General features: G+C 40.9%; 2 protein-coding genes and 1 long non-coding RNA gene across 6 annotated transcripts in view; 1 reads left to right on the forward strand and 2 right to left on the reverse strand.

Moving 5' to 3' along the window:
• On the reverse strand, positions 1-19,521 carry LOC128456730 (sodium- and chloride-dependent GABA transporter 2). Of its 4 annotated transcripts, none has more exons than XM_053441048.1 (15): positions 19,132-19,521; positions 18,613-18,797; positions 17,931-18,065; positions 15,574-15,714; positions 14,955-15,036; positions 13,369-13,501; positions 11,486-11,620; positions 11,253-11,356; positions 10,691-10,815; positions 9,222-9,334; positions 8,990-9,127; positions 8,696-8,798; positions 6,247-6,347; positions 4,794-4,964; positions 1-2,304 (listed from the first exon to the last, which is right to left on the reverse strand). In XM_053441048.1, the coding sequence occupies exons 1-15, from the start codon at positions 19,137-19,139 to the stop codon at positions 2,155-2,157; spliced, it is 1,824 nt and encodes a 607-aa protein (XP_053297023.1). In that variant the 5' UTR covers positions 19,140-19,521; the 3' UTR covers positions 1-2,154. The 4 variants fall into 4 exon arrangements, with proteins under 4 accessions (XP_053297023.1, XP_053297042.1, XP_053297016.1 ...); XM_053441067.1 differs by lacking the exon at positions 19,132-19,521 and adding an exon at positions 18,928-19,067; XM_053441041.1 differs by lacking the exon at positions 19,132-19,521 and having other exon boundaries at positions 18,613-18,921.
• On the forward strand, positions 13,933-15,786 carry LOC128456801 (uncharacterized). Its single transcript, XR_008341890.1, has 3 exons — positions 13,933-14,138; positions 14,839-14,937; positions 15,585-15,786. It is a non-coding gene; the product is annotated as an uncharacterized LOC128456801 (long non-coding RNA).
• frs3 (fibroblast growth factor receptor substrate 3) overlaps positions 19,199-25,360 on the reverse strand; it is a 19,322-nt gene continuing 13,160 nt past the window's right edge. Inside the window, exon 8 of the transcript XR_008341886.1 lies at positions 19,199-19,328. The gene's annotated coding sequence lies outside the window, so the exon portion shown is untranslated. The remainder of the gene's footprint in view (positions 19,329-25,360) is intronic.

Consider the following 25,360-nt stretch of genomic DNA (forward strand, 5'->3'; position numbering starts at 1 on the left):
CAAAATCTATTTTATCTTTATTGTATAAACAAACTGACCGATACATTATCAAATTGGCAACAAAAAACAAACAGTACAAATCGGAGGCTGAACACAGATCAATTAAAATTAAGAGAACACAAGAAGAGTCAGAGTTCTAATCAGAAATATACAATATGTGTGTTTTTGTAAATAACAAAGGCTTGTTTGATTTTTTTACATTTCAGAGCAGCTTTAAAACGAGTTAACTCATCCATGAGGACTAAGAACAGTTGTGTAGCATTAATATACATCTGCGGATAAATCATTTAGCCATAATAATCGTGTGGTTGTACTTAATTTCACTTTCTCATCCTTTATTATAACTTCAAACGTATACTCACTATCAGATGATGATAAATCATATATATCTCACTCTTTGGGACAATTGAAAGTTCTCAGATATTCACAAACAGAAATGATTTGACATCAATGCTGAATCTTTTGTCTCAGAAACGTAAAACATGAGCACCACACTCACACTTGATGTTTTCAGAGCATAAGTGCAGTTACACTGCGAAGTAGGACATGAAGTGCACAGTCAGTTCCTCAAAGGGGTTAAAAGTAGAGTGTGGAACAATACACTAATTGCACTCGAGGGCGGCCATCTTAGTAAAACCACCAGCACATAGTGGTAATCATAGATATATATATATAAGGCTAGATGTCTCGTCAGCGTTTCCGGCCAACCGAGTCGAACGTCCGCACATGGCGGCCATCTTGCATAGGGGGGCTCGCTCACCCATAACATTGTGTTGATAGTGGTACATGTACTTTTTAAAGAAAAGAAAAGAAAATGTTCTTCAATCAATTCTTGATGTATATTTTGTAAAGGGAAATCTTGTACCTATTTAAGAACATTATTAAATTTTTTTGAAAAATAACATAATTATTAAGTATGCAGTGTCATAACTACATCTCTGACGTTTATAAAAAACCAAACCGTTTAAAAATCGGTTGAAAATTGAACAAGTTATGGTTATTTAAAAAGTCACAATGTTATGGGTGAGCGAGCCCCCTGACGCAAGATGGCTGCCATGTACGGATGTTTGACTCCATTGGCCGAGACATCTAGCCTTATATATATATCTATGGTGGTAATAGTCAAGAAAAATATGGTGGAGTAAGGACACGTCGCCTGCATGGTCTGGTACTTTCAAGGCGAAGACATTTTGGTGGGCGATGATCATGCAATCGTTTGGGACAACTCTGTCCTGTCAGAATTCATGCACGGTGCCATGTGTTAAACTGTGTTTTACATGCAAGTGTGCTGACCGAAGTATCTGATCGGAGACGCACCAAACGTGTGACCAATTTGAGTGCAATAGCTAGGCTAATAAAGTGCGCTTCATATTGCCGCGCCTGTCAGTCTGATGCATTGGAGACGCTTTCAGATCGTGTGTTTGAGGACAATCTCCAAACACTCTCTGCAAGTGAGGAATCTGAGCTAAACTCACGTTGTTCGAACAAGGCCTTCAGAGTCATGGCTCACATTTAAGAGAACTCAGTAGCATGACTCAGAGACACTGGTAGAAGTTTCAAACAGTTCATCTTTATTAAGGCTCGGCAGGCAGAAAATGGACAAGGGGCAAACATTAGGCCAAGTCAGAAGTCAGTAGCTAGGCAGGCAGGTAAACCAGATAAACAGGCAAAACATGCAGGTAGAGACAAGCAAGACCAGGTGAGGAGGTGGAAGTGACAACTATACAGAAGAATCGAGGGGCATGCAAAAGGTAGGGTTGCTGCGGGGGGTTGGGGGGGAAAGGCAGGCTCTGGAAAGACAGGAGATTTAGTAAAAGGCCAACAGGAAGTGAAAGAATGCATGAATGAACTGTGAAACAAAGTGGACAGTGAATATGTGGACTGACGTCCTGATCCTCCATGGAGGTAGGAAACTGATGCTGACATATAAAACTGGTGATTTAGTTTAATCCCAAAGGTTTCCTTAAATTAAAATAGATTTAAACACTTTATAAAACCCTCACTTCTCTTTGTGCGTCTAAGACAGTGACACATGAATCCTTATTGATTGTACAGAATTTAAGGCTCTCTATTATTTCTTAGAAACGCTTAGCTTTGTAAATCTTAGACTTTATAATAAAACACAGCATATAAAACATCCAAAGGTTCAGTGCCTCACACTTGCATCTCCATCTCAGATCCACCACTGCCCTTGTACTCGGTGGCAGCAGGAGTCGGCGTGTTGTCTGGGTTCAGAGGGCATTGCTCAGGCTGGTTCTCTGTGTTTTGCTTCTTGTTTTCAGGACGGCAAAGCTGCATGAGGTTCTGCGGACACAGCGTCATACAACAATCAATTCACAACAGATCCATGCATCCATTCATCCCCATCCACCCATCCATCTCCAATCTATCCATTCAGAAAGATGAGGCATGACACAAGGAAGAAACCATTACATTTTTGGATTTTTTTTCTCACTTGCTTTCAGATTGTCCTTAATTTCTCAGAGAAAAATTGATGGATCTTGATTAAAAAAAATGTCAAGTTCAGGAGACTGATATTTCTGAGGAAAATATCTGAAGTCCATTATCAGAATCCAGATCTATTGAAATATGTGGTTTCATAAGAGGGCTGCTGGGCCTTGGCAGAGGTATGCACTCTGGTTTAATGCAGGCCTGAGGTGACTCTTTTGCTAAGAGGCCCCAAATTATTCTGCTCTTATTTCATGACTTTCTGAAATTATTGTGCAGGTTAATCATCAAGGGAAATGCTGTTGGTTGCAGCATAACCTTTTTCAAAATAAAAGTGACAAGCATTCTGACATTTAGACCACTATCTTTCAAACTAAAGTGTGGGGAAATGAGCCTGTATGCAACACAGCCCCAAGGTTAAATGGTGCCAGCAGAAGAAAGACTGGACCACTTCTTACACCATCTTTGCATCAGCGTCAAGTTGAGTAACCTTTTCGACCTCGGAGGTATGTGCTGCTATATCTCCTTCATCAGCCAGAATGTCTGAAGGGCCTCTTGAACATTCTGTTGATTAAATTGAGCCTGTTGCACAACAGTTATTGTAACGGTTGTGCAGTAATTAAATTAGTGTCACGTTTAGATTAGGGACTGTATTTGTTTTCTGTTTGAGTGAGTGGTAACAGGTGAATGTGTTTATGCAGTGAAGGAGTGACCTGTTAAAACAAACAATGCTGATCGCTCTTTATTCCTTTGCAATGATTTTCTTCACCACCACGTCCAGCAGGAGATCTGCAGGTCTGGAAGTCTTTTAATGTAACAATAAAAACCTGGAATCATCTCTTGCCTGCAAGTTTTTTGCACGTGGTGTCAGGCTGCGAGGAGACGTTTAACAGGTGTAAAAGGAAGCAAAGTGAAAAGAAAAAGTGTGATAGTCGATTATGCATGCAGGAAGAGTGATGTGTTTATTATTTATCATCATATTACTGCTATAACCAAAGAAGCTATAGAAAGCTTATGACTCAAGATACATTTTTAAACAAATGAATGTGATAATCTGGATAGATGTGACATTTATTGACTGATATTGTAATAAATCATTTTAGGTCTTGTTGCTATTGATTTCCACTAATCTGGTCCATTGATAAAAAAGATTAAATTGCATTCTGGTGTTGAATTGAATTGTATAAAGTATGTATTATATTAAAAGTATTTCATGCACTTGTTTTTATTATTGTTCTGCCAAACTACAGAAGGACGGTATACTGTGGTATGAACAAATCTGGTCAAAATCAATGATACTGTGAATCATTAAATGAGGTTAAAAAAGGGTTAAATCTATTTTTTTATGTAATATAACCCTAAACCTAACCCCTTAACCCTAACCAAAAATATATATATATATTTAAACACTGAGCAAATCAGGTGCATTATTTTTTTTGTTGTACTTTTTTGCACAAACATTTTACATATTAAAAAAAGTAGCACCATAAAAATGTTCAGTTCCTTTTACCAATGACTCAGATCTTAAATAGCTTTTTCAGGCCTTTACAAGCTTTACAAATGAACTGACTCCTCAGTCCTGGTCTATGAGCTGTGAACACAAACTCTCACTGAGGTAGAAACCTCTCACAGAGAAGAACGGACCAAACTTCCACCCACATGAAGTGAAAGACTATTAGTTGCTACAAAAGTGTTCACAGCTGTCATAGTTGCCAGAGGAGGTGGTAGTGCTGACCATGCAGAGTTTACAAACCTGTTTCTGGCCCTTTTGAATTTATTATTGTCAAATGTAAGAAAAAACACAAATAAAGTTGCTTAAAATAGATTAACTTCATGCCTTTTGGGGATTGAGTCACCTATTACTCAACCCTAACCCTAACCCTTATATATTTGGTGATGGACATTTTTGACCTGAGGCACCCAAACTTTTTCATTCTACTGTAACTAATTAATCACGTCACGAGTGTACTGTTAAATCCCAACCTGGGCCCTGGGGGAAAAGCTCAGCATTTTGGGTGTGCTCCATTGTTACAGCCGTCCAGGACTCTGTCCTTTAGGTAACAAGCTAGGTCGGTTCCCATAGACTTATCCCTCCTGTGTTCCCTTCTTACCACAATCTGCTCTCAGGCAAGTCAAAATTGTCACAATAATACAAATTAAAGCTGTGAAACTGAAAGTACACACGTGCATTTGAAAATTAGAATTAGATCTCCACCTGCAGCTTCGAAATTGGGCTTAATAAAAGCTTGTTTAAGAAAAAATTCAGCTGAAATCTCAAAAGATTCACATACAAATATCTTTCACACTAATAACTGATCTCGTAGCAAGAAATTCTCAGCACATACCTGAGATATTGTTCCTTTCATCTGAGTAAGTTTGAAGATGATCCACAGTGGAATCAGGAGAACGCAGAAAAGTCCAAGACACCAGCCAAGGGCGTAGGCCCAGGTCGGGTAGGTGTAGGTCTTGTTGAACTTGAGAGGTTTGTACTTCACCAATGAAAAGATGAAGGTGCCCTGAGAGCACACAACACAAAACAAGCTATTTCCATAAAGTTTCACTGAACAGTTTTTAGAAGTGTTAGACCTGATTCATAATTCCCTTGTTCAGATTGAAAGTAAAACCTGAACAGAGGTGAAACACATGAGGAACAGAGGTAGATGATCACAAGGGCAGGAAATAAAACTACCGACACACAAGGAACATAAAATAAAACAGGAAGCGGAGAACTCTGGAAAAAAACACTGAACACGAACCTAAACACAAGCAACCAAAAGAGTGACATGACACATTCCTCTTGTGCATTATTGTAAGAACCAGGTCTGTTTGGTCTTGCACATTCATTCCCCTTTTAGCAGCCATTTTACCAATTTGGCTTAGAGGTTATTGAAAGGGGCATCTTCCCCAGATCAGTCCATGTGAAGATGAAAGGTTAGGTTATGTGCAAACCTGTCCTCTGTGCTTTCTGATATATACACAAATATATAGACGCCCTACCAAACTCCATAGACAGGAAGCTGCACGATCTCAAACCAGGCGACCTGATGGCGGTGAGAGACTTGAGGAAAAACTGGAGAGCACTTCGATGGAACGCGCCCTACCAAGGGCTCCTCACAACAGAGACGCAGTGAAGGTCGCAGAAAGGACAACCTGAATACATGCAAGCCATTGCAGGAAGGTTCCTGAGCCAGGAGAGGATTCTTCAGAACAGAGCATGCATTGATGTCAGTGAGTGAGACTAACGTCTTCAACAACTTCGTGCTCGCGAGGAAAGAGGGGTGTGAAAGCCTCTCGGGCTAAACGCCTCTAAACTCACGAAGATGCGGCCCACTGGTTTGGGGGTTGGCAAGGGTGACACTGCTGATAAACAATGGTGCTGACAATACTACATTTATCAGTTTGTTTCATTTGGCAAGAAAAACAAAAGAAGAAAAGGTCTATGTGGTTTCTGGATTATTTTATATGGACACTCAGGAAGCTACATGGTTTTCTCTCTGCATCTCCTCCCTGTAGATAACATGTATCTCTATCTGGGGCTGGGAATGAGGAGCAGAGAGGAGAAGAACAGTTGACTGCAAGGCAGGATGGATAAGTAAGAGCAGGTGTGGGTGTGAAGGGAAACTGGAGACCGACAGGGGAGTGGAGGGAAAAGGAAAACATCTGCTGGGTGGATGGAGTACAACAGGTCTGAAGAGATGAGGGGAGGAACTGAAGACATGAGGCCGAGGGGAACAGGAGCACGGAAGACACTAGCAACACTATAAGACTCACAAGAAACACTGTCCAAATTTCACTCACCAGACAAACACCAGGGGTAACGTAGAGCCAGCAATACTTCATCAGTGGCCATGGACGATAACCAATCATGTCTTCAATGTTGTCATAGAGACGGTCTGCACCTGTTTATTGTGAGGAAAGTGAGGAGTCTGTTTTAGTTTCACATTTCTAGAAATAAAAAAGGTGTTCCGTGCAGTCACCCAGAATACAGAAATTATTTCAAAACACCAATTAAAAAAGCTTTAATGATCACAAGCTGAGAAACTGTTAAATTTTACAATATGTACTTCGTAGTACCGACTTGTACATTGATCCTGAAATCTGTTGGAGCCACTGTTGAGTCACAGCCCCCAGTGCTCCTATTACCACTGGGATCATATTAGTCTTGACTTTCCACATTTCTTCCAGCTGTTCTTCAACCCTTTGTGCTTCTCAATCTTTTCGTGTTCCTTCTTTCTGATGTTGCTGTAAGCCGGTATTGCCATATCTACTATTACTGTCTTCAATCCCAGAGAGAGGGGGTATATGCAGAGGGTGTGGGACTTATATCTATATATATAAAAATGAATATATATGTAACAAATATGTAACAAATAACAATGATGATTTTGAGATTAGACTCATACATAAAAATGACATATGCCCACCAAAAAAGCTAAAGGAAAATTAAGTGGCATTATGTTAGAGTTAGATTTCTTGTGTGTGCTCGTGTTACAGTATAGTTTAACTTAATCTTACTTGGCTGAGGTTAATATTAATACAACTATATACATTTTATTAGCCTAGGGCCACACCCGAGGGAGGAAGCAGGCTTATTTTATTCCCTCCTGACCAGAGGGGGGCAGCGTGAATGATGTGTTTTTATAAAGGGAAAGTGTGGAAATTTCCATAGATCTTTTGTTTTCATTCACATTCAGACACCGAGAGCTAAAGAGACCACACTCTTCTCAAGAGGATCTGATGTCCATCAGGCCTAAACAAGCTTAAAAGGGAGTGATGGAACAAACAAAGCCAGATATAAAATAGAACATAGGAAATTAAGTGAATACAAAGTGCTACACGAGCGGGAAGAAGTAAATGTTATGTTGAAAACCCAGACTTTTGTGTTGGTGCAAAGTGTTGCTGTAGCTTTTTCAATAAAAAGGTTCAAATATATTTGCATCAGCTCATTCTTTACAGAAAACTTGGTTTAAAAAAAAGAGACAAAAGCTCCACTGCCTTCGGGTGAGAGGGGAGATAAATCATGGGCTGTTTCTTTCCCTTCCTGTGGTGAAGAGAATGCACACCATGGCTAAATGTGGGGTTCAACTTTGGTTAACCCAGACCCTGCATTCCAGTTTACAGTATGTGAACGAGCCCTGGGGCTAAAGTTTCACGACGACTGGTTCTACGACTTTCTGGATATGTTGTGATAATAAGTCCTGCTGGGGATGCTAGCTCTGCATCTGAGGGGGCAGAGCACCATGCCGGGATGAGCAAGTGTACAGTGTGCAGTGGTTGGTCGACGCCTTTAATTTATAGTCTATTAATCTATAGTCAAACACAAAGTCAAGACAAAGAGACACAAAGTGACAACAAAGAGATTAAAAAAGACAAAGACACACAATTTCCACAGAAATAACAAGACCCTAAACTGTTGGGATGTGAAAAGACAATGAAACTACAGAGACACATAAAGAAACTACTACAGAGACGCAAAACGACCATAAGGAGACACGAAATGACGACGGAGAGGTCAGACGCAATCATAGATGACTAGTCTGTGTGTGTCATTTTCTGAGTGGGTGTCCTGCTCCTGTGATTGGGGCTTTTATCTGTAGGTACCCGGGGACCTGTTATGTCATTATTGTGGAAAGTCAGGTTGAGTGGGACTGCACAAAAGGCAGTTTGGCAGCAGAGGGTGCTATCCAGAGAAGACCAGTTTATGCTTTACATGTTGTGTCAGCTCACAACATGTTTCTTCTCTTGTGGATCTGTGCTCACAAAGCGTGCTGTTCAATAAGGTATCACATTTACTTCAGTCCAAAAACAGATAAAAGGCTTTCAAATAATTTGTCCAAAGTAATATGTACCACTTTAGCTATAAAGTGAAAAAGCTTTAGTTTTCAGCAAACACTTATCTAATTTAACCGTAAACCAACCATTTAGAACTTTGTGATTTGCATGCATCATGATGGAAGCAAGGGGCGGCTGTTGCTCGGGAGATAGAGCGGGTCGACCACTATTGAGAGGGCCGGCAGTTCGATCCCATTCTCCATCATTCCACGTAAGGCACTGAACCCCAAAACCCCAAAAACTGCTGTACCGGCAAAGTGTGAGTGATGCACATACATGCACTGTATGAATGTGAATGGCAAAACTGTACTGTAAAGCACTTTGAACTGGAAAAGTGTTGTATAAATACATTAACACAGGATAACCGTACTGTAGATGTATAAATACATTTACACAGGATGACGTAGTGACTCACCGTATATCCATCCAATCGCTATCGACTGACACACTGACAGGAGGAGAAGATTGTTGCCACTGCAAACATAATGGTCGAAGAGTTGAAGGAAATACAAGCCCCCCTGTAGTCAGAGAAAGGGTTGGTGTTTACTGTACATCGACACAAACAAAAAAAACACACACATATTTCTTTGTAGAAGGTCTTTTGAGAGTTCAGTATTTGTTCTTGGACAGTTTACCAGTCGGCTTTTATTCCCAGTGAACTGGCCAAATAACACTAAACGTCCTTGCAGAGAACAATGAGAGCTTTCACCTCTGTCACGAGGAGGAGGCCGAGAAAGAAGCACACAGTGCAGAGACACAGGAGCAGCAACTCCCGACGATAAGCTCTTCGAAACACTGTGGGAAACATGTCCGTCACTGATGTCATCAGGCACTCCAGACTCACAAACTGCCAGAGACACAGACCGATGACCAAACTTTAGTTAAAAAGAAAAAACATATATTGACTTAAGTTATTTATTATAATTTTTGTTTAATCTCACCTGTGTATCTGCTCCCAACAAGATGACCATGACAAAGAAGCATATAGACCATAACTGAGGAAAAGGCATCATGGCTACTGCACGTGGATAAGCAATAAATGCCAACCCAGGTCCTGTATTGACACATATTGTTCATTCTTTATGCCACTTGTACAATTACATTCAAATAATACTTATTATACGATATCTACGACAATAATCCATATTTTTATACTAAGTGGGTCAAAACAATGATAAACTGAGCCTCTAGCTAAAGCTTCATGTGTTTAGGTATCTGCAACAACATCACAGTTTTGGTTTGTACGCCACTTTTAATAGCTGTGTTTTGGGATCAAGGCAGACAACAGCAAACATTTCAAAAAGTATAACATATATTTACTGTAGCTGGTGGACATTGTGGAGCGTTTAAAGAGTTAGAGACCAATCACAGAGTTAAAAGAGAGTGAATATCTTCTGGAGGTGTAAATGAGCAGGTGATTTCATGTAAACATTGGGTTCATAACTTGTTTTCACTTGTCCTATATGCAGTGATGCCGGTAACGCGCTACTTAGTAACGCGTTACTCTAATCTGACCACTTTTTTCAGTAACGAGTAATCTAACGCGTTACTATTTCCAAACCAGTAATCAGATTAAAATTACTTGTCCAAGTCACCTTGCGTTACTATTTCGGTATTTGTGGTTAGCCCGCTGGGCACGTCCTGCGGCTGGGGGAGCAGTCGCTCCGTCGCCCTCCTCACCACGCCGCCGGAGGCTCGGTGTGCGGCACGCCTCGACGTTTTTTTAGGGGGGGAGGTGCTCATCCGCGGTGCGGGGGCTTTCCTTCTAGTATGCCGCGGGGCGGTGTCCGTCGGCGCTGCGGAAGGCGGGGACCGGTTGGAGGGGACCGGGTACGGCGGTCGGCGGCAGCGACTCTGGACGCGTGTCGGTCCCGTCAGATCACCTCAGCTACAGCGCCCGTTGGGGGAACCCTCCGTTCGCGCGGGGGGGGGGGGGGGGGGGGGACCTCCGGCGGTGTCTAATAAAGTTAGTGTTGGCAAAACCGGTTGTCATTTTTATGTTGAGGCGGCGGGGGTGTTGTCGGCAGCTGCTGAATGTAACTAATAAAGTAACTTGTAATCTAACTTAGTTACTTTTAAAATCAAGTAACTTGTAAAGTAACTAAGTTACTTTTTCAAAGTAACTATGGCAACACTGCCTATATGCCTGAAAATCCATTATTTCAGGAAATGATTCACTCTAGTGTTTGATTCAACCGAACATAAAACACACTGAATGAGTGAAATTCCAAAGATAATGCAGCTGGAAATAACGATCCAAGAGGATCAATAACGTACGGCAGTTCAAAAGACATGAAGAATAAAAAACAGTCATTTTTCCGTCTTACTGGGAATCAGAGGGTGGATTTGAGGAAGTGATCCTTTAGTGTATTGTAACATTGTAACACAAGGTATATGCTGGTGTTTTTACCAGAGGCAGCGACTTCAGATATGGGCACTCCTTGTTCATGCGACATGAATCCCAAAACGGAAAAGATTGCAAAACCTGCCACAAAACTGGACAGGCCGTTCACCAGACAGAGAACAAATGTATCTCTGAGGAAACAAAGAGACAAAAACCATGTGTTATTATGTGTCTTTCATTTATTTCATCTTTCTGAGGATGTAGATTGAACTTTATCGACTCTTTTAACCCATGTATAAAATTAACAAATGATTCTAAAATGGTCATTGTTTAGGATTTAGGGCAGAAACTAAATATGATATTCATTTGGACGTTTTTATCAGTGTATAATCACCAGATGTAACACGGTAACATTATGAAGAAAAAATGTATTAAACCCAATAACATATCAATCAACAGTAACTATAATTTTTGGTTGTGGCTCTCATCAAGTCATAATGTATGTTTATGTTGGACACAAAAAGAGAAAATCGAATGTCTATAAATTGCTAGAATATCAGGCCAAGCCAACGTGTATTTTCTGAAAGAATGAACTCAAACACTGTATAAAAGAAAAAACAGCACTTACTTGTAACAATTATTGTTAAACTGGTTGTAACTACCCAGAGCGGTCAAACTCCCCTGACATATGCCAAAAGAGAAGAGAACTTGTGCACCTGCATCCATCCAAACCTGATCACATACCAAAACATGGAATTAGTAGAAGCCTTATAAACATATGTGTTTTCTTTACATCTGGGCGTCTGACTGAGGAGGCAGCTCGTCTCGGTATTTATGTTGAAGAGCTGACTTTGTACTTACTTGAGGGTCCACCAACCTTGTAGGGTCAGGATACAGGTAGAAAGCTATGCCATCTATGGCTCCTGGTAAAGTGAGTCCTCGAGCCAACAGAACCACCAACATCACGTATGGGAAAGTGGCTGTAAAGTAAACTACCTGTCAACACGAGACAAAGGTAGGTTTTTACTTTTAGTGCAGAACGGCTTGCGGAGTTACACGAAACACAAAGTAAAGATCGATGAGAGAACTTCCAGAAACTGCAGCTGCTTCAGAGGAATATTAAATATGAAAAACCTAAACCTACCTTTCATTCTTGTTTTGAGGCATCTGCGTTTGTTTGTTTTTCTCAATGCTATGTTTATTTTCCCTTGAGTTTGTTTTTTTGGCTCCACTGGGTGTAATCTCCCACCACTAGAGGAAATCTACAAGGCCACACTACAAAATAATTGCTTTTTGGTTTTAAAGGATCCATCCCATCCAGCTAACTGCCTTTTTAATTTCCTCCGCTCTCACAATAAGACTGCAAAATGTTAAGACAAATACCATAGTAGTTTATTAACAAAGGGCAGCCAAGCAGCCTGTCTTTTATTACTATGCACTTTATCTAAGTCTTACATTTTCTGGAGGGGCTGTATGTGAGAGCACAACAAGTGTGAGTCAGTTGCTCTAACTAACCTATTAAACCTATTAAAATGTATGAAAAACATTCACAGTGAGCAAAGGCATGTGTTGATAACGTTTCTGACAATTTGCTATAAACAAAATATTGTGTTACTTATTTTTAACATTTTATCTTATTTGCTTTAAATTGAGGCTAGTGTAGTATTTATCATTCTGTTCTTTTAAGTGCTCATATTTTTACTCATGTGTTTCATACTCTATGATGTAATTTGATGTTTTTTTTGGTTGAGCTTGCCAAGACAAATTTCTGGCGCCATGACCAAGTCCTGAAGGCCAAGGCAGACACCATCTGCAGTGGGATTAGCCACTGAAAGAGCCACCACCCAGTGAAGAAGACCATTGCTTTCATCAGGGCTGGGGAGAAGCCAACATCCGCTGCCAGGACCACCTCCTCAGGCCTGCTAGCAATGGCACAAGAATGGGAGCTGAAAGTTGAACTGGGCAAACAACTGAAGTTCCCAGAAGCTGTTGCCACAATAGCATTAAGGCCAGACATGGTGCTGATCTCCAAGCCTCCAAGCAGGCCATTCTCCTAGAACTCACTGTTCCCTGGGACCGTATTGAGGAGGCCAACCGGAAGAAGAAGGCAAAGTATGCGGAGCTAGTCGAAGAATGCCGAAGCAACATTAGACGAGTGAAGTGCGAGCCCATTCAGGTGGGATGCAGAGGGTTTGCAGGCCAGTGCCTCTGCAGGGTCTACTACATGCTGGCTATCAGAGGGGCCAGTAGGCGAAGGGCCTTCAAGACCTTGGTTGGGGAAGCGTTACCTGGACACAAATCGGGGCTTGATCAACCCCGGATGGGTCGCCTGGGAGAGGGTGTATGATTGCTGAAAGACCAGAAAAAACCCAATGACCCAAAATAACATCACTGACGTTGAATATTTTCAGATCCATAGTTTTCTCTGACTGAAAACGTTGCTTCTTTAGTTTTTCACCTGTTTATCATTCACAACCGTCAATCTGTCCCTTTACGCTTTGAGAAATGAATTGGTGGGCAGAAGAGCTCACTGCTCATTTGGATGGAGGCTGGACATATTTAGATTTGGAAATAGATAACCACATAATTTCCATAGGAAAATCCATGCTATGATTTGTATAAGAGAACACAGAACACACACATCCTGTATTGGAAGAGGTGCTGCTGCAGTTTCATGGGTTAGATCAGAAAATCAATCCACAAACTTAAGTGTCATCTTCTGAAGGAATCACTCTTCACTCTACCTTTCCAGTGGATCTCACTCCTTTCCACACACAGAAGTAGCACAGGATCCACGCCAGCAGGAGACACAGGGCCAACTCCCACCTCAGGCTCCCAACCTCCTCAATCCCTTGAGATATACCCAGTACTCGTCTCCTGAAAACAAACACATGCGGCCAAAAGCATTATCCTGCAGCATTACTGCTGATAGTGAGGAAATAAATCCTTGGAAGTTCATTCAATGCTACCAATGTTTAAGAAGGATATTGTGATAGTGAAGAAACTATTGATTAGTGTGAGCACATGGTGTTAGAGATAACAAAAAATGTCTTCCTCGCAGAAGTAAAGATTTTCGTGACAGGGGATGAGTGAGACATTTCTATCATTTAAAAACTACCACCCTGCTTGCAAACATTAGTGATGCTGTGCACATATTCTGCATCGGCCCTCATTCTAATTTCATCGTCTGTTTCATTTGATCATAGATGGCTATTGCATATTCTTGCCATTTTTAGCCTGTTTCTGAAACAGTATCACTTCATTAAAGTCACTTTCATGAAACGTGGACAGGGGGTTGATGGTGTGCTGAATGTGTTGCATGTTGCAGTACCTGCCAAATTTATCTGCATCTACCGGCAAAATACTTTATGAGAAGCACCCGTTGACGGGGGTGGTGCAGCAGACGCACGCAGGAGATAACATATAAATTTTGCTGCCGAGATCACGTGTTTTCGTCAGAAGGTCATTGACACCGGCCAAAGCTCTTATCACCACCAACTCTCTTGACATCTTGGTAAGTGTAGTCTATGTATTTGGCTGCTTTTTCAACCAGAGATGAAGGTTTGGTTTTCAGAAATTGAGGTGAAACGTCATGATCGACAGCTGAGACTGTATTGCGATTGGTTGAGCGCATATATCGATCCCCTGATTGCTACCACCTTCCTTTGTACCCATAATATGTTAGCTTCGTTTCTGGGTAGCGAAATGAAGTTGAGACGTGTCGACACTAATGACAACATGCCCGGGCCGATAATGGTGATAATAAAACAGTGATGGCAAAACATGCCGGTATTAAACCGCTAATATATTTACCATGCCAGAGAAAAAGTCAGAGGATGACCAAAGTCAGGGAGATTCATTGTCTGATCACCATGAATATTTGTACAAACTTTTGTGCCAAATTCAGATATTTCAGAGACATAAAAACTATAAATCATCAAACTTTGACGGATTCATCCTCTGTGGACCACGAATGTCTGTACAGAATTTCCTGGTAAACCATTTCAAAGTTATTATTGTGCTTCAGTTTGGACAACCCTTACCCTAGTTGACCGACTGCATTGATTCTAATGTACAAATAGTCTACATTGGAGTCTACCGAGAAACACTCAGTTGTGATGGGCTAAACAACATGGATATGCAGCTCACCATTGACCCACAAAGCAAGTTCTGGATTTGGTTGGACAGACCTTTCTACGTCACTCTCGTTTCAGAAAGCAGAAAGACAGAGAGAGAGACAAACAACAGGAGGCCAGTCCACCTTCGGTGTCAGAGCCCGTGGAAAACCTGAGATCGGCTACAGAAGAGGACAGGTGTGAGCCGCACTTACTCCCAGAATTCGGTTGCAGGTGTTGTTGCGTTTGCTGTCCAGTTGGAGGAAACATTTGTTTTATCAAATTCAACACAAGACTCTGAGAAAAAAAAAAACATGCGATATTTTATTTAAACAAAGTGTAGAGTAAACAAATACCTGATAACAAAGACAGTTATGGTTCTGTATGATTAATACAATAATAATGGAAGGATGCGGTAAGGGTCAGGGATGAACCCATTAAACTTTGTCTAGCCTCTGGAAAAGGGGGCGGATCCTGGAATTGTTTTTCCCCTTTCTTTAACTTTGTGAAATAGAGCCTTTTGACGTTTTGATTGATTTTTCAGAGAATAAAAATGAGTCATTACCTAAAAGATAAAATCAGTTTATTAAATTTGAGTTGTGGAAGTTTTGTTTTGAAATTCACTGATATCTATGAGTGTGTGAAATTTGGCGCAGCTTTATTGAGTTTAAGGGACTGTTGGGCCTTAGCGGAGGTTAACGTTCTCCTGCCTGCCATTCTACTCTGTCGCTATTATTATGAAGACATGAAGTAAAGACATATGTGATGTGGAACACATATACATGGATGTCTTTCATGCACATGGTTCATTTCCTGGTCTGTCTCCTTGTCTACCTGTGTTCCAGGTGTTTCTGCAGCTGGCCCATGGAATTTCGGCACTGAAAGATGAGAAGAGGTAGAAAAAGGCCCACGCCTGGATGACGATGTACGACACGGCAGCGTATGCAATCACCACCTGGGTAGCGTACCCGATCCCTGAGGAGACAGGACGACACAACATGAATTAGTGATGAAGAAAGGCACCATTAATAAAAATCTGTGTTCTTAGAGGAAGTTTTGGCATTTCAATTACATCATAGTTTGTTGTTTCATGTCTCTGCTCAATTCACATCATGAGTGCAGCGGGCATTGCCAAGAGCCACGATTTATGTGCGGTTAGCGACAAAGCGATGCCAGCTGTTCTGAGGCGTGGGAGCTGCCTCGGGACACACACGCCTGCTCCCAGGTTGGCACAAAGCTTTAAGGTTTAAACAAAAACTGAAGGTGAAGAGTTTCTTCTTCATGTCCAAGGTTGATTTTTCTGAGTGACACGATTAGGTCTGGTGCAGTTCCCTTAAAATGTGTGCTCCATTAAAAGATCATAAGTTAATATGGCAACGATTGCTTGATTAATCACATATCTCTGTGCCACAGACGTCTATTGTTGTGCATGTGCTATTAAAAACACGTCGTTTTATTGTGAAATATATGTTCTACTATTTTTTTAAGTGCAATTACGTAATCTTACCCACTGCTGTACCAGTAAATAGCATACCAATACTTATCTGTGGTTAGTGGTGAGCAAGATGGGATTTAATGGAATGAAAGGATAACGAATCAGGATTTTGTTGTTTCATTGTTGTAACAATGAAAAGTACTTGTTGATAATTTAACTGCTGGAAATGGATTCTACTATTTCATGGTATATATACTTCTAAGCTCTTTAGGGAAGATGGAGAGATGACGTCTGCATCACTTCATTAATTTTACGTGGTTTAATTTGAAAAATGACCAAAACCAACCAACAGGCAAACAACATATTTTACTGCTCTGTAAATGTGCGCTGGGCTACTTAAAATAACCAAGAGGTCCATCTGTTCTTTTACTTTGAAACAAAGTGTATTGTCAACGATACCGTTGTCCTCTCAAGATGCGTATCAGCTGGACACCTATTTATGACCTTTTAAATAACATGTTGACAATTTAGAATTTAAAGGGTCAGGCTTCGAAGAAATCGATGTTTGAGCAGGGTTACAGCTCCTCAGGGTGTAGACATGGCTGCCAAATTCATTCCAGGTAATAAGTACAAATACTCAACAAGATAATACCAAAGATGTGAATCACTGCACACACATACGGTTGATAAACTGTTCTGACACCAAAATACACAATCACTTTAGTCTGTTCTACAGCAGGTAAAATAAGTTTGATGTATATGTGAAAGTCTCCCCTTGTTTCATGGGTTTCCAGGATAAATATAGGGAATGTTGGCTGTCATCAGAAGCATTGATACTTGCTCCCTTTAACTTCTCCATCATTACAATGTCTGTTTAGATAAATGTTTAATTCCCACCGCTGCAGTTTCATCTGTGGTAAATTTACCCCGATAAATACAGTTTAACAAAAACAAAGCCCTGACCATCTCTAATTTATTTGTAACATGAACCACAAATCAAAAAAATATATCAGCACACAACTAGTTTAGTATAACATTTAAATTCAAATCTTAGAATTAAAAAAAAACCTTGTAGGAAAATAAATGCTGTCCTAATAATTTCACTAATGAACAATAGATGGTGTGGATTTTCCCACAGGTGAGTGATAAACGCCAGAAGACACGATTGTCAGGACTGATTCAGAAGTGAAGTACAGCCTCCTCTTTGTTCTCGAGTCAACCAACCAATAAATCTGTTAACGCTCAGGTGAGGAGGGTCATTGCTGTCTCATAAATATACATCGTAAGTTAGATATATGCCTTAACGCGAGAGCATTATCAAAAAATACAACCAATAAAGTCAAAGTCTAATCAAGTCATGTTAATATTACAGTACGCCCGTCTAGTGACAGCAATAAATATCTACATTAACATGTCATTTCTCTTCTGTACTGAGTCCATCCTCCCTTGACAATCTTAGAACTGTCTGAAAGGATTGTGTCCGGTGCAGTTTCGTGCATTGGCTTTGGAGTTTACGTGATAAAAAGCAGAAATAATATAGAAGTTGCCCAATGTGTCTCTGAGCAATGATTACTCATACTTACTCATACTTACTCATGTACTGACTGACATAACTTGTGTCCTATAATTTATAACAATACATTGACTTTTGTTATAATATATTATGTTATATTGAGTTATATTGGAAACAAGCATATAATCGACAAACACACTGATCTCCTCGGTTGCATCATACACTTCTGTTGGAAACACTGACCTTCAAACAAGGGGCAGAAGTGCCTCCAGCAGGTGATGCAGCCCTGAGACGTGTACTGTCCCATGGCCGTCTCCAGGAGGAACATAGGGATACCACAGGTGAGCAGAAACAAGACATATGGAACAAGAAATGCACCTAAGAGAACAACGACAATGTAGAAATACATTAATAAATATAGAAATGAATAAATTACCGAGTACATGTAGAAGTAAATTGAGGGATTTTGAAATGAATGAATTAATGTATGTAGAGATAATCAATACATGTAGAAATGAATATATAAATCGATACATTTTTAAATGAAATTAATATAGACTTTAAGAAAAAAATTGAAATATATATACATCTATAAATAAACGTGGAAACACAGAAATAGCCTCTTTCATTGCATCTGTATTAATTTAATTTTGGCCTCCAGTTGTTGGTCGAGGAAGGGAAAAGTCCCTTTAATAATTCACAGTCGTGCTCTGTTTGTGCCTCTAGGTTATTTTCCCACATTTGTTCACATCACAATCATAATGAGTTTACATGGCTTGGCGCACGCACGCACGCACCCCCCCCCTTCCCTCCCCCACCCACACACGCACACACACGCACACACACGCACACACACACACACACACACACACACGATAAAAAGCATATGTGTGTGTACTGTTTGTGCAGTGGACATCCGGCTCACCTCCTCCGTTCTTGTAGCACAGATAGGGGAACCTCCAGAGGTTTCCCAGTCCGACCAGGGTCCCTGCCACCGCCAGCATGAACTCCAACTTGTTCGCCCATTGGCCGCGGTCCAGCAGCTGATTCTTCTTCGCCAGCCTGTTATCTGGAGCGGGCACCTCCAGGCTATTTCCTTTGAGAAAATCCCTGGACATATTCAGACACAGAGGCACATTCATTCATATAGGAGAGAGAGAAAGAGAGAGAGATAAGACCCCAACAGGATGAAGGCAAAGCTGAAGTGTCCCGTCAGCCTCCTCCACACTCCGTCACCCACCGACACAAGACTGGTTATGTTGGTAAAGCTATTCAAATCATTTGATTGCGCGTTTCAGGCATGAGGCGCTGCGGGAAGTGGAAAATTCTCTCTGTGCCGAGTTCATTTAAGGCGCATTCCTCCATTAAAGTGATGCATTTTGCAGTTCAGGGCAAAAACAAACACCCCCCCCCCCCCAAAAAAAAAGAAACAACCGGTACTCACCCCTCCATTGCAAAGCCCCCCCTCTCCCAAGGGTCGGTTCTGTCAGCAGCGGAGTGATCTGTATTCCTCTCAGCTGGGTTCACAGTACAAACATGACATGGGAAGAGCCAGAGCACAGGGGCAAAGCGAGAAAAGCAGCTTAGGCTCCACTTTGGTCCTGATTATCTTGGGGCAGCTCTGCGCACCATGCTGCCTCACTGGTATAAAAAAAACAACAACAAAATAAAAAAAACCGATTTGGCTCTGACAAAGGTCTAAGATTTGCCAAGCCACTTCCCTCCTGTATTTTTCCACTGAGACAGGAATAGCTTGGGTCTTGAGATTAGCACAGTTGCTAACAACTAAACCAAATCAGCTGAGCAGCCTGGGCTCCGTCGGGTGGGTGGAAACAAGCTTCAGGTTTTCTGCCAATTGGGAATTTGTAGCTTTGGATCATGGATCATGGTGAAACAACAGCAACAACAATAGCAGTGTGCAGACAGTCATCCGCTGTGGATAACAGCACATGGGGATCTGGATTCCTGTTCTATTCCCCTTCATTTACACAGCACGGTATTATTCTAACACAGCTTCATTACTCTGTATCATGCACATGTGCAGCTTTTAATTTTGCGTTTCTTGTCATTTTCATATTTAATCAGTTTCTTTAACAGCACATGACTCATCATTTATTCATAGATTGCACATTTGACTTCCTTCTCTGGTCTGGTCAAGATCCCCACGTTAACCGAACCCCTCCCTCTTCACTGTGAAACTTACAGTTACCACGGTGCAGGGACGTGCACAGACATTTTGGGGGACAGGGGCTCAAGTGAGAAAAGGGCACTTCTCGTAATTACTTATAAAAAAATGTTTTTTAAAAGGGTAAGTTAAATTCAGAAGCACATCTCTGAGTTACTTAACACTTTATTTTAATACCCTCACACTCACACAGTTGTTAAAACAGTTCAAATAGAGACAATTGTGTTCTTTAGTATTCTCTAGGTTTATCACAAGAGCAGGCAATAACAAAGGAAGCTGCCACAATGTGCATGCTACTATGCTACTATATGTACATTTAGAATAACACACACACACACACACACACACACACACACACACACACACACACACACATTAACTGGTGACAAGGACTTAGTTTCAGTGTACATCCCTCCTCTAACATTTGAGGGAAGGTAACGTTATATCGGCAAACAACAAACTAGTAGAATGAAGAGTTATTAGAAAAATTGAGGCAGAACACCACAGAAAAGTTTTTTTCATGAACTGGTCAATTTTGAGATTTTGGTCTATTTTGCTTCCATGTCATTCACTTGAATGGCAAGAGGACTCTTCACTAGCCTCACGATTCCATTCGGTTCAGCAGTCAACGATTCGAAGGTACACAAACTTTCTCGGCTCGGTTGTATGGAGGACCATACATGACTTAAGTAAAAATAAATAAATGTATAAATAAATACAGAAATAAATAAATAAATGAATAAATAAAAATGGAAATAAATAAATAAATACAGAAATAAATAAATAAATATGTTAATACCAAGAGAAATGTCAAAATAAATGTCTTAAATATATTTGCACATTTATTTATTCCCTGATACATTTCCTTTTCATTTGCAGTGTCCTTATGCTAATGAGAAAGGCGGGCCTAACCGCAGTCTCATGCAGGATTGGTCACAGGAGTGTAATGATCCAGCCCTACTGCCTCTCAATGCTGACTGGTGTCCAGTAGCTGTTTGCAGCGTTGAGCCAGTTCACACTTAAAATGAACTAGTTCAAGTTCAGAGGGTTAGTTAAGGTTATTTTTTATTGGGATGATTTAGCTGTCAGTAGTCCTGACTGTGAGCGTCACGTCTCGTGTTGTACTGAGCACAAGGAGCGAGCCGAGAGGAGAAGGAGGAAACAGAAACTCCAGCTCGTTACAAACCACCTGCAGCTTCTGCTCTGATCATGAAGCTGCTGATCTCTGAGCAGATGTGACCAGAGAAACTCTGTGTTTTCACTGTTTCCACTGTTCTACAAAGTCACTAACTGGCTGTTTCACGGTGAAGAGCTCAAGTCTCAGTCACTGCCCGTGTCTCTGAGCGACTGAGGTTAGGCCCGCCTTTCTCATTAGCATAAGGACACTGAAATCGAAAAATAAAAGTTGGAATAAATGTGGAAATAAATAAATAAATGTGGAAATAAATGCAGAATTAAATAAATCAATGTCTTAAACTTATTTCCACATTTATTTATTTATTTCCACATTTCAGTGTCCTTATGCTAATGAGAAAGGCGGGCCTAACCTCAGTCTCGAGCAGGATTGGTCAACTGAGCTACACACACACACAGCCCCTGCGCTCCGTCACACACTCGCTCAGAGACACGGGCAGTGACTGAGACTTGAGCTCTTCACCATGAAACAGCCAGTTAGTGACTCTGTGGAACAGTGGAAACACAGAGCTTCTCTGGTCACATCTGCTCAGAGATCAACGGCTTCATGATCAGAGCAGAAGCTGCAGGTGGTTTGTAACGAGCTGGAGTTTCTGTTTCCTCCTTCTCCTCTCGGCTCGCTCCTTGTGCTCATTAGAACACGTGACGCTCACAGTCAGGACTACTGACAGCTAAATCATCCCAATAAAAAATAACCTTAACTAACCCTCTGAACTTGAACTAGTTCATTTTAAGTGTGAACTGGCTCAACGCTGCAAACAGCTACTGGACACCAGTCAGCATTGAGAGGCAGACGTAGGGCTGGATCATTACACTCTTGTGACCAATCCTGCATGAGACTGCGGTTAGGCCCGCCTTTCTCATTAGCATAAGGACACTGCAAATGAAAAGGAAATGTATCAGGGAATAAATAAATGTGCAAATATATTTAAGACATTTATTTTGACATTTCTTTTGGTATTAACATATTTATTTATTTATTTCTGTAGTAATTTATTTATTTCCTTTTTTATTTATTTATTTCTGTATTTATTTATACATTTATTTATTTATTTATTTTTACTTATGTCATGTATGGTCCTCCATACGGTCATTCACTCACATGGTTTTTCCTACCAGAGCTATGCGGATGACACACAACCCATCATATCCATTCCACAATCTGAAACACAGGTAGCAGCACGAACCTCTGCCTGTCTGACTAACAGCTCATGAAAATCACGCCTGACAACACCAAAGTACTTTTCCTTCCATGGAAAGGCTCTCTCACCCAGACCATGGATTGATCCCTGGTGGGAACCTTGGTGTGTCATCTCTCCCTTTACCAACATTGCTGCAGCAACTAGTTCCTGTAGACACATGCTCATGGTTGAGTGCACCCGTTGAGTAAGTCGCTTTGGATAAAAGCGTCAGCTAAATGAAATGTAATGTAATCTAACAGCAATGCATCTCAATGCATTTCAATGTATCACATCCACAATTTCCTATATTATCGCACATAGCTGCTTTATCATCAGTTAATATCACTTCATAAAATCATTCAGACAAATATGATCTCCCATTTCATTTAGGGCTGTAAAGGTATAGTAGACTGCTTCTGTTATAACAAGTGTGCTGTAATTTAGAGTTAAGGTTTTCAATTCAAACAACAGTAAGTCTGTGACAGTGGCCAGTGCTTTCCACACTTATTTCAAATTCATTCACTATAGTCTAGCCTGCACCTAAGGCTTAAAAGGACAAACTCTGATTATAGCCCTTACTTGACCCCCCCCCCCCACACACACAAACACACACACACTCGGCAGCGCCACCGCACTTGGTGCATCACGCGGTGTCGCTTCTTCTGCAACAATGAAGTTACTACACCGTAAAAATAACAAGCCCTATGTATATGTCTATTGTTGTGTACGTGCCAGCCACAGTGGCACCAATAAAGTTGATCTCATCTCTGTGTCATAAATAGTTTTCAGTTTGTACTACTGACAACTTAAATAGCTTGATTATAATTTGTTTCAGTGCTTTATTAAAATAGGACAAATATTCAATGTGATAAATTTATTTACAACCAAATAATGTTTAAAACAAAAACCCTAATAATCAAACATGCCAATGAAGGCCTATATTTCATCAATTTTTTAATGAGATTGTATAACATTTTCTGAATGTAATTTTTTTCTTTTGACATTTCTTTTACTAATGTGTCCTATATTATGTCTAACAATTCAACATGTCCTTTCGTGTTGATTTCATATGAAGTGGGTGCATGTAAAAGTGGAAAAAAACAATCACTCAGTCCGATGATAAATCTGCTTCTACATTGAGTGAATTTCTCTCTTTTGGTGAAACCAGCACCAAAAACATGGCTGCACAAGAGTCTGTCATCCAGCAGCACAACATCACCTTCAGTGATGAAAGAATCCTTTCATAGCGCTGCAGAGCAAATGTCATGAGATGATCAGCTTGGCTAATACCCGTGAGTGGGAACCAGCCAGAACGGCAGGTTTCTACCAGCCAACCCTCTGACGTGAAGACATGTGTGTGGTTGTTGTGTTGCCAGATGCATCCCCACTACAGAGGGTCTCTCAGGGCTGTTTGGTTCAAGTCATCGTCACCACTAAATGTGAGCTCTGCCCGGGTCAAGAGTTGGGAGTTGTAGGAATGTGAGATATCCTCCGGCAATGGAATCTGTTAGGATTTCAATATTTTATTTATAGTCTGTGTCTACCTCAAGTCTAAATGAATAAAGATAGAAGTAGTTTGAGCCAGATAAGGCCTTCACGCAAATGATTAATAATAACCCTTTCCTTCCAAGTGTTTAATCTTGAAAATTAGAATGTGTTTGCGTCACAATGCTGTTTCGTTGTTTTGGTTAAATTGTTTTGAATGTCTGTACAAACAGAACATTGTTTTGATATAGCAAAAACACAATAATCTTCTCTCCAATTGTCAACACCGTTGGCCCACATGCCATCAGCTGTGTCAAGGCTGGTCAAGAGATGAACATTTTGAGACTTGTCACTTCCTTATTCCAAAGCCAAGAAGGAGGGGCTACGCCTGCGCACTTTCGAGGAGGAAGAACCAAGATCTACGGTTATAAAATAGACAGGCGCCGGCTGTTTGATGCGTTCTGATGGGTCTCGTGTTCTGATGCGACTTGTTGGATGCCCATTGCTTTGCTGGTTGTTACCTTTCATTGCTTTCTAAATAAATACTTGATTGAACAAACCGAGTTTGGCTCATCTTCTCATATTTAGGATAAACGAACACGCTTAACAAATCCAACGCTTTCGCTTCACATTTGCAGCTCGTGCCTTTGAGAAGTTTCGTCACCAACATCATGATCATCTCCACGTCATCACAAACTGGAGGAAAGGAAATATCCTCACTACTCACAGAGCCTTCGCCACAGGAAACAGAGAGCTGCTGAGTGTATGAATGGACTGGCTGCAGAAGTGGACGTTGATGTTTGACCAGTTTAAACAAACTAGAGACTGATTTATCTCACCCTGAAGCTTTGTCCTCACCGTGATGGTGCACGCACGGTGAATCCTCAGTAGATTGGTTCAATAACATTGAACTCATCCACTGCACTGCAGAGATTTTACATCACACACCACAGGGCAGATGATTGTCCAACTTGCTGGAGGCAGAGGAGGCATCAACGCGGTGATATCTGACCGATGAGTCCAGTTTACATTCACACTGGATTATTAAAGAAGTCACCTAAACAGATCTTTGTGCCCTCGACTCTTCTCTTTTAAATCTGCAGCCCCTCCACTATACTTCCTGTCACACACAGGTGCACATAGAAAGCTATAAGCCGCTGTTTTTCCACCCAGTGAAGCAGCTGGAGTGTTTTTCGTAAAAATTCTTCTGGGAAACTGGAAATTTGAGGTGATCATGTTTCAGGTGGGCAGAATGAAATCCAACACTCAAATGACAAAGTTAGAGAGCAGGTTTCATGACGACATGTACAGGCATTGTTCCTGTTCCTGTGTTCTGTTACAACAGAGGAGAGTATTGAAGTTTTTTTTTTTGTTATTGCTTTGGTCGAAACCCTTACTTACTTACCCACACTTAACATTAGTGACACCAGGTACAGTACAAACAATAAAAGCTCTTCTTTATTTGTGAGGCACCTCTTTTCATACAATGAGTCCAAAAAATAAAACAAGACAGACTGGAAAACAAGACAAGTCAGCGTCTATTTACAGTTTGCTGTAAATTTGTCCATAGCTAAGAAGGACCATGCTCACTTTACATGTAAGTTATTCAAATTATTCACACACGGGCA

This window comes from Pleuronectes platessa, chromosome 2 (assembly GCF_947347685.1).
Source record: "Pleuronectes platessa chromosome 2, fPlePla1.1, whole genome shotgun sequence".
Lineage (NCBI taxonomy): Eukaryota > Metazoa > Chordata > Actinopteri > Pleuronectiformes > Pleuronectidae > Pleuronectes > Pleuronectes platessa.

Coding starts and splice junctions, on each gene's coding strand:
- LOC128456730 (XM_053441041.1), bottom strand. CDS start 18,829: ATGAATGTGCCTCTGTGTCTGAATATGTCCAGGGATTTTCTCAAAGGA. Junction 18,066..18,612: donor GTGCTACAAGAACGGAGGAG/GTGAGCCGGATG, acceptor TTGTTCTCTTAG/GTGCATTTCTTGTTCCATAT. Junction 15,715..17,930: donor CTTCTGCCCCTTGTTTGAAG/GTCAGTGTTTCC, acceptor CTGTCTCCTCAG/GGATCGGGTACGCTACCCAG.